This window comes from Thamnophis elegans, chromosome 7 (assembly GCF_009769535.1).
Source record: "Thamnophis elegans isolate rThaEle1 chromosome 7, rThaEle1.pri, whole genome shotgun sequence".
In the NCBI taxonomy this organism is placed as follows: Eukaryota; Metazoa; Chordata; class Lepidosauria; order Squamata; family Colubridae; genus Thamnophis; species Thamnophis elegans.
In genome coordinates, this window is record NC_045547.1 from 79885008 (window position 1) to 79894277 (window position 9270).

Below are 9270 nucleotides of genomic sequence, written 5' to 3' on the forward strand. Positions count from 1 at the left end.
GAGGGTTGCTCCCGGTTCGGCCCAGATCAGGCTAAATCACTGCCCACTGCCAAGAGTTTGATCTTGACCGGCTCAAGGTTGACTCAGCCTTCCGTCCTTCCAAGGTCAGTAAAATGCGGATCCAGACTGTTGCGGCCAATTTGCTGACTGTATAAATTGCTTAGAGAGGGCTGTAAAGCACTATGAAGCGGTATATAAGTCTAAGGGCTATTGCTATCCCTCCCTCCCTCCCTCCCTCCCTTCCTCCCTCCCTCCCTTCCTTCCTCTCTTATTCCTTTTCTCCTTCTCCTTCCAGGTGACATGGTGGCTAGAATGTAATATTGCAGGCTAAATCACTGCCCACAGCCAGGAGTTCGATCCTGACCAGCTCAAGGTTGACTCAGCCTTCCATCCTTCCAAGGTCAGTAAAATGCGGATCCAGATTGTTGTGGCCAATTTGCTGACTGTATAAATTGCTTAGAGAGGGCTGTAAAGCACTATGAAGCGGTATATAAGTCTAAGGGCTATTGCTATCCCTCCCTCCCTCCCTCCCTCCCTTCCTTCCTTCCTTCCTTCCTTCCTTCCTTCCTTCCTTCCTTCCTCTCTTATTCCCTTTCTCCTTCTCCTTCCAGGTGACATAGTGGTTAGAATGTAGTATTGCAGGCTAAATCACTGCCCACAGCCAGGAGTTCGATCCTGACCAGCTCAAGGTTGACTCAGCCTTCCATCCTTCCAAGTTCGGTAAAATGAGGACCCAGATTGTTTCGGGCAATTTGCTGACTGTGTAAATTGCTTAGAAAGCTTTGTGAAACACTATATGTGCTATTGCCATGTCCCTTTTCAATGGCCATTGTAACTTCGAGCATTCACTAAACGAACATCGAGGACTTCCTGTAAAAAGCTTCCCCCCCCCCCCCGCCCAAATGGTCTGTGAACGAGCTCCGTTTTCCAGCTATTATGAAAGATAGTTTGACATCTTTTCGATCAGTCAAAACTTTATATTCTTAATTCCTGGCCTGCTTACCCTGGAATCGCAGGTAAGTCATTCTGCGGTGTACTTCCGTTCTCTTCTGCAGGGTTCCCGAGAGATTATCAATGTCTTTTTGCAAGTTTTCAATCATGCTATGGAAATCGGGAATCTGATCCAGTGGGCCAGGTTGCAGAGACATGTGAGAAACCGTTTGCCTGAAAAAGAAACAACAGGTCAACTATGACTTTGGATCGAATGTTAAGATTAGCACTTGACCTCCCCTTAGTACTTCTCGTGATCCTGGATCCGTCTGTCTAGAAGAGCCGAGGTGGCGCAGTGGTTAGGGTGCAGTACTGCAGGCCACTTCAGCTGACTGCTATCTGCAGTTCAGCGGTTCTAATCTCACCGGCTCAAGGTTGACTCAGCCTTCCATCCTTCCGAGGTGGGTAAAGTGAGGACCCAGATTGTTGGGGGCAAGAGGCTGACTCTGTAAACCACTTAGAGAGGGCTGTAAAGCACTGTGAAGTGGTATATAAGTGCTATTGGTAAGTGGGGAAGGAAGGAAGGAAGGAAGGAAGGAAGGAAGGAAGGAAGGAAGGAAGGAAGGAAGGAAGGAGCCGAGGTGGTGCAGTGGTTAGAGTGCAGTACTGCAGGCCACTTCAGCTGACTGCTATCTGTAGTTCGGCGGTTCAAATCTCACCGGCTCAAGGTTGACTCAGCCTTCCATCCTTCCGAGGTGGGTAAAATGAGGACCCAGACTGTGGGGGCGATATGCTGACTCTGTAAACCGCTTAGAGAGGGCTGAAAGCCCTATGAAGCGGTATATAAGTCTAACTGCTATTGCTATTGCTATATAAGTCTAACTGCTATTGCTATTGCTATTGCTATTGTCCCTTCTGGCACATGAGTGTACACACTTAGACTAGGACCAAGATGGCGAAGCTAGGGCACATTAAAAAGTAGGAAAGGAGAGGTGGGTGGAAGGGAGAGAAAAAGAAGAAGAGGAGGGAGGAAGAGAGAGAAAGAGAAGGAGAGAGGGTAGGAAGGAGAAGAAAGAGGGTAGGAGTAGGGGAGAGGTAAGGGAAGGAAGAAGGGAATGGAGAGGAGGAAGGAAGGAAGGAAGTAGAGAAGGAAGGGAGGGAGAAAAGAAAGAGAAAACAAGGTGGTGTCTTAGCAGGTGCGAAGGAGGGTAAACAAAGCATTCCAAATTATACCTTATAACCTTTTAAATGGAATAACAATAGTATAAGAATGGCAAAGAAAAAGAATAACTATGTGAATGTATACCTATAATTGTATGTAAGAGAATAAATGACAGTAAAAATATAAAGCACAATATAGGTAAATAATATTTGGTCATAAGTAGCTAAGTATAAATAAATAAATAAATAAATAAATAAAGAAAGAAAGAAAGAAAGAAAGAATAAATAAATAAATAAATAAAGAATTGTACATAAAAATGGATAACGAACAAGGAGATTATGAACGCAAGATAGAAATGTATAGTAGGGAAAACACTAACTGCAAAGAAACCGATTCGGAACTGCGGTATGATATACGATGGAACTTATTGTTCCTATGTTGTTTTTAAGTCATGTGTTTGTTTTTGTTGATGTGCTTATGTGTTTAAAATAAAAATTTATATTAAAAAAAAAAGTAGGAAAGGCGACTTACCTAATATCGTCGTGGACTTTTTTAATATCCAAGACCGTCTCTGATAACGGGAAAGGACTTTTCAAGATCTTTTCTAAGTCAGAAATTTTATTTTCATAGCCCTTGAGGTCGAAATCACAGCCCGGCATGGTTCTCCTCTTATCGGCAAGCGTTGCAGCGAATTTCAATAATTTTTGGATTCTCCGGGACAAGGAATTCATGATATGATCCCACTGATCGAAACAAAGGTGGCAACGAGAACAAGAAGGAAACCCTTGATTGTGATTGCGCGCACACTGATCGCAGTGCTTTCCGGTCACCCCCGTCCGGCACTGACACACTCCAGTGTCTTGATCACAAGCAGGTGTCAGCGTCCCGTCCTTGTTACACTTACATTCTGATGAGGAGACAAACGCTCGTGTTAAATTCGCGAACGGGAAAAGGTGAAAATAAAATAAATAAATAAAGCAAGGCAGGTAATCTCAACCTACGACCACAATTGAATCCGAGCTCTTGAAAAAGAGCCGAGGTGGCGCAGTGGTTAGAGTGCAGTACTGCAAGCCACTTCAGCTGACTGTTAGCTGCAGTTCGGCGGTTCAAATCTCACCGGCTCAAGGTTGACTCAGCCTTCCATCCTTCCGAGGTGGGTAAAATAAGGACCCGGATTGTTGTTGGGGGCGATATGCTGACTCTGTAAACCGCTTAGAGAGGGCTGAAAGCCCTATGAAGCGGTATATAAGTCTAACTGCTATTGCTAATTGATCTTGCTAAGCAGTGATGGGTTCCTACTGGTTTGGCCCAGTTAGGCCGAACCGGGACTGGTTTGGCGACCTGGGGTGCTGGAACTGGCAGTGATCCAGGACTGCCACACTCCTGAACCATTTCTCCGGTCTGCACTGCTTTTGAACCAGAGGTGGGTTCCTACCAGTTCGCACCTATTCGGTAGAACCGGTTCGTCAAATCTACCAAACCGGTTAGAAGAGGTTCTACCAGTGGACCCGGAAAGCAGGTCACATCTACAGAAGAGGTTCCAAAATTTTTGAAACCCACCACTGGTCCTTGGAGATGATTATTCTACACTATCATGCTCATATTTATAAAACTCAGTGCCTCTGTGAAAGGTAAGGATGACTACTGCGTTTGTGGTGCAATCAGAACATTGCGTGTGTTGAAGTTGTTTTAACGCAAACCAAAGATGCCTTTTAAAAAAACAAGTTTACATCCTATTCTTATGGATGCCAGTGCTGTGTGTGAAGTAATTTAAGGTGGTTCTGACAAGTGTCATCGGCATCTTCATATCCGGTCACATGGGTGGCAAGCCACTCCCATCTAGTCACATGGGTGGCAAGTCACTCCCACAAAGGAGGCCACACCCACAGAGTAGGTTCGAACAATTTATGAAACCCACCACTGTTTTGAACCTAGCAGTTCGAAAGCATGAAAAAACGCAAGTAGAAAAATAAGGACCACATTTGGTGGGAAGGTAACAGCGTTCCGTGCGCCTTCGGCATTTAGTCATGCCAGCCACATGACCACGGAAACGTCTTCGGACAGCGCTGGCTCTTCAGCTTTGAAACAGAGATGAGCACCGCCCCCTAGAGTCAGGGACGACTAGCACGTTCTTGCGAGGGGAACCTTTACCTTTAACTGGGGATGCGGCAACAGTCATAAGTGTGAAGAATGGTCATAAGTCCCTTTTTTCCAGGGCCCTTCTACCGTTGAACAGTCACTATCTGAACCATTGTAAATCGGGGACCAGCTGTAATGCAAACGTTCTCGGACTCTCATTAGACCACATAAGTCGAGTAAACATTGGTCCACTTACCGATACAATCAATGCCATAATGGTTTTCAGAACAGATGTCGCAACGTCTTCCGGCATAACCGACTTTACACGGACACTGGCCTGTAAGCTATAAAAAGGGCCTGTAGTTAGAACTTGGGCAGGGGGAAAGCAAGTGAGGTCATCGTGCTTCAGCTAAATCAAGATGGTTGCCAATTGCGGCTTATTTCATTCTTACAAATCAGCTCGTCATCAGCTGTGGCGGTGCAGTGGTTAGAAGGCAGTACTGCAGACTACTTTTACTGACTGCCGCAGTTCGACCGTGACTGGCTCAAGGTTGACTCAGCCTTCCATCCATCCGAGGTCAGTAAAATGAGGACCCAGATTGTTGGGGGCAAGAGGCTGACTCTGTAAACCACTTAGAGAGGGCTGTAAAGCAATGTGAAGCAGCATATCTCTAAGTGCTATTGCTATCCTTCCTTCCTTCCCTTCCTCCCTCCCTCCTTTCCTTTACATGCTGCCTGCCCATTCTGTAGCTCTTCCTCCCGCCTCCCAAGGTCATTCTCACATACCATTACGTCTTATGATAAGATGATTCTGTTTAATAAATTTTGGGGCCTGGCGTTCCGCTATATCCTTTAATTTTTTAAAAAACAATGCATTAAAGTCAAGAATCTTGCCTGATCACAAATGTTGCTTATGGAATGTTTGAGATGACAACCGCAAGGACAGCATCCTCTTCTCTGGGCCATGTTCCAGAAGCCAGGAGCGCATCGGTCACACTTCTCGCCTATCACATGAGGTGAGCAAGGGCACTCGCCACTGGTCTGGTTACATGCGCAAAAGTCACTTCCAGGTGGGCATTTTGCCGGATTCACACCCAAAAGGTTGCAGTTACATTCTGAAAAGATATCAGACATTGTGATAGGAGGAGGAGCCAAGTTTTAAAATCAGACCATCAATCAAGAAGCAAATAAATAAAATAAAATGATAAAGTGGGCTCAAAACATTGAAGAACCAATAATGTTGGATACATGGGAAAGAATCTGGGTAAGAAATGTGAAATTTACACAAGCTCAAAATCTGAAAGAAAATTTTTACAAGATGTTCTATAGATCAGTGATCCCCAACCCCCGGTCCGCAGACCGGTGCCGGGCCGTGGAGTACCTGGCACCGGGCCGCGCAGCGGCTGGGGGCCATGATCGCTGCAGCAGCCGGGGGCCATAGTTTCTTTCTGTATGCAGATTAGGGCTAACTGGCACAAGGGGTGTTACTGGACCGCTGGTGGCACTCTGACGTCACCAGCGGCCCACCGCCCCCCTGTGTCCAGCGCCGCCCTTCTCATTCCTTTTCAGCGCTGGCCGATTCCTGAAAAAAACCTAAGAGCGCCTGCGCAGCTAGGTAGGGCTAGCGTAGACAGCGCTAGTAGCGTAGCCTTACGTAGGCGCAGTTTGTGCTACGCTATCTACGCTAGCCATACTGAACTGCGCCTGCGCAAGGCTACGCTACTAGCGCTGGTCATCGACGCGCTCAGCGGGCCACGGTAAAATTATCAAAGGCTGACTGGTCCGCGGCGATAAAAAGGTTGGGGACCACTGCTATAGATGGCATTTAGATCCTAAAAAACTGGCTTCTATGTATCCGAACTTACAGCCTAAATGTTGGAGATGTGGCTCTCTCGATGCTACATATTTTCATATATGGTGGACCTGCCAAAAGGTTAAGGCATTTTGGATAAAAATATGGTGGATTATGCAAAATATCTTTAAAAGAAGGATAAAGTTTACTCCTCAGCTATTCTTACTAGGTATAGGTACTGACTTTACAGTGGTAGAGACTAACTTGATTCCGCACCTAATAACGGCAGCAAGACTGTTGGTGGCGCAATACTGGAAGAAGGAAGATTTGCCTACAACTCAAGAATGGACATTGAAAGTTACAAACTTAGCCGAGATGGCTAAAATATCGGCATATCTTAAAGATCACTCAAATGAGAGATATAAACGAGACTGGAAAAAATGGATTGACTATATACAAAATAAATATGGGACCAAGAAATTCCAGTTAGCCTCTGCTTAAGATCAGAAATGATTTAAATTGTTTAAAGTTGGTTCAGCAAGAAGAAGCTAAGGTCAATGTAGAATGCTATTAATTTTTTTTATTTCTTTTTTTTCTCAATAGATTTTAGACTGTGTTTGTTAGAAATCCATACCGTGTACGGGTTCTGGGAAGTCGGGGGGGGGGAAGGTGGAGGGGGTTGGGGGAGAGGGTGGAGGAAGGGAGGGGTATACATTAGGCTAGACAAGAATTTGGTGGAAAACTAGAATTATTTTGATATACAAGAAATTGTACTTCGATGTCTTACTGATTGAGGAATGATGAAATGTTTGCCTTAAAAGAAATAAAACTTTTGAAAGCCTAAAAAAAAAGAAAAAAAAAGAAGCAAATAAAATCCCAATCAAGATACTGCCAAACAGCTGAAGCCAGAAACATGTCTGCTGGGAATTCTACTTGAAATTTATAATAAAGAGAATGTATATTTAATCATTCAGGTATTAACTGCAGCTAGAATTGTATTTGCACAACATTGGAAAAGCGTAGAGATCCCTATTGATGAGAAGGTAATAAGGAAAATATTAAATGTGCAGAAATGAATAGACTAACGTTAGCAATTAAAGAGAAAGGGCAAACTGAATATTATATGATTTGGGAAATACTTTACCAATGGTTGGAGAGAGAGAAATGAGTTTGGAAATGAAGAAAACTAAAAAAATTAGTAGACAATACACTTAAAGATCAAAAACGGTTAGTATGTGTGTATGATAAGAATAATGATATTTAATGTTGATATATTATTACTGGAAGATAGTAAGAAGAAAAATGGAGAGTTTTATAATATTTAAATGCTTAATATATTATAGTAGGAAACTTTATTTCCCTAAGTTTAGTATTGCAATATATTAAACATTTAAATATGTTTGGTGTGTTATGCTTGACGAATTTGAGGAAAGCTTTTTATATGTGTTGTTTTGTTTTTGTTGGTTTTAAAAATAATCTATATCTATATCTATCTATCTATCTATCTATCTGTGTGTGTGTGTGTGTGTGTGTGTGTTGTATTTGTGCTGATAAATAAATAAAGGGAGGCTAGTATAGATCTATTTCAAGCTATTTAGCTCTCATCAGCTAGCCATACCCTTACTGGGATTCGAACCTGTGCTGTATTACATCTTAGGCAGATGTCTTAACCATTAAGCCACAGGTCCTCCTCCTTATCAGCTTAAGCCAGGGAGGTAGGTATATATTTAGTGTCAGAACCCCTGGTATGCCCCAATTATGGGAGGAAGCTAACTGCTTCCATTCTCAGACAGAAAGCCCAATATTTTACTTATTTGTTTATTTATCAGCACAAATACAACACAAATGTAACAAAAGGCAACAGTAAAATATTGGGTTTTCTGTCTGGATGGTCTCTTGTGACGAGCCGATGGACAGGGAATGGAAGCAGTTAGCTTCCTCCCATAATTGGGGCATACCAGGGGTTGTGACACTATATATATATGAGATGTTTGAACCCAGATGACACACGGCCTAAGGAAAGATGGAATGTTTATTTTTGTAATTGAAAAATAATAAAACTCTTTAAAAAAAAGAGAAACTGCCAAACAGCCTAATCAAAGAACCCTAAAGACCACTCTCACCTACACTGACACAACAAGCCACTAGAAGACGGGTGTCACACTCATATTGTCATGGTGGTGACATGTGACGTATCGCCAAACTCAACAAAAAATTAGGTATCAGTTCTGCCGAGCCAGTGCCGAACTGGCTAAATCCCACCATTGTCTACCGGAAAACAATCAACCTCGGAGAGCACCAAAGAAACCCCCGATGATCAATTTAGCGAATCACTTCCTGCTCCCATGTTTAATTAATAGACGTTCATCCCTGGCGCCCTTCCAATTGGTTCTTGTGCCAGGAAAGACACACTGAGGCTCTTTGAAGAATTTCCTTTATTGTTCCTCATCTAGAGGCAGAAAACTTGCCAAACTAAAGCAGATTACGTGCATCGTAAAATATATATTCAGGGAACTATTAGGGAGGAGCTGCCTTCACCCTCTTTCTCCCACGCAAACTACATTTCGCTGTCTCTTGCTCCTCTGGAATGCATCCTCCCCTCCCTCCCTCCCTCCCTCCCTCGTGGGAATCCAGACTACATTCCATCACACTTACTTACTTCTACAGTTCCTCAGAAGTGCTGAGCCAAAGTAACCAGGTTTACAGAACTGGCAGTTTGGCCCGTGAGTGTTGTGTAAGCATTTTAAACACTCTCCAGTGTCCTTGTTGCAAGATTCTGGGTCTGCCACATCCGTGTTGTTATTGCAAGAACAAGGAAGACATTTGCCGGTGGGTACACCTGGATTTCCATGAAATCCACTGGAGCAGTTATCACAGCGGTCACCTATGAATGTGAAAGTCATATACAATTACAATCAATTACCGTATTTTTCAGAGTATAAGATGCACCTTTTTCCCCCCAAAAAGAGGGTGAAAATTTGGGTGCATCTTATACACTGAATGTAGCCACCCCCATCAGAGGCCAAAAAAGCGAGGCATGGAAGCAGCTATGGCCTCTGGCAATCCCTGCAGCCTGGAACAGCTGATTGGAGGTATTCCGGCAGGCCGATCCACCTGCCAATCAGCGGTGCTGAATCAGGCTCCAATAAGTGCTGAAGCTGACCTGGCTGGTTAGAGGTTGCAGCAGCAATCACATTCAGAAAGCACAGTAACTGATTCAGCAGGATTCAAAATAATAATAATATGCAATACATTACCAAAAGCAGGTTTTCCAAGGTAGCAGTAAATACAAACAAAACACAAGCAG

General features: G+C 43.7%; 1 protein-coding gene across 1 annotated transcript in view; it reads right to left on the reverse strand.

The window, feature by feature from the left end:
* Positions 1-9270, reverse strand: part of LAMB4 (laminin subunit beta 4) — a 59731-nt gene that overhangs the window by 13011 nt on the left and 37450 nt on the right. Inside the window, exons 20-24 of the mRNA XM_032221890.1 lie at positions 8623-8847; positions 5066-5286; positions 4428-4515; positions 2624-2999; positions 1004-1164 (exon numbers count right to left, since the gene is read on the reverse strand). Coding sequence (XP_032077781.1) covers positions 1004-1164; positions 2624-2999; positions 4428-4515; positions 5066-5286; positions 8623-8847 — 1071 coding nt within the window. The remainder of the gene's footprint in view (positions 1-1003; positions 1165-2623; positions 3000-4427; positions 4516-5065; positions 5287-8622; positions 8848-9270) is intronic.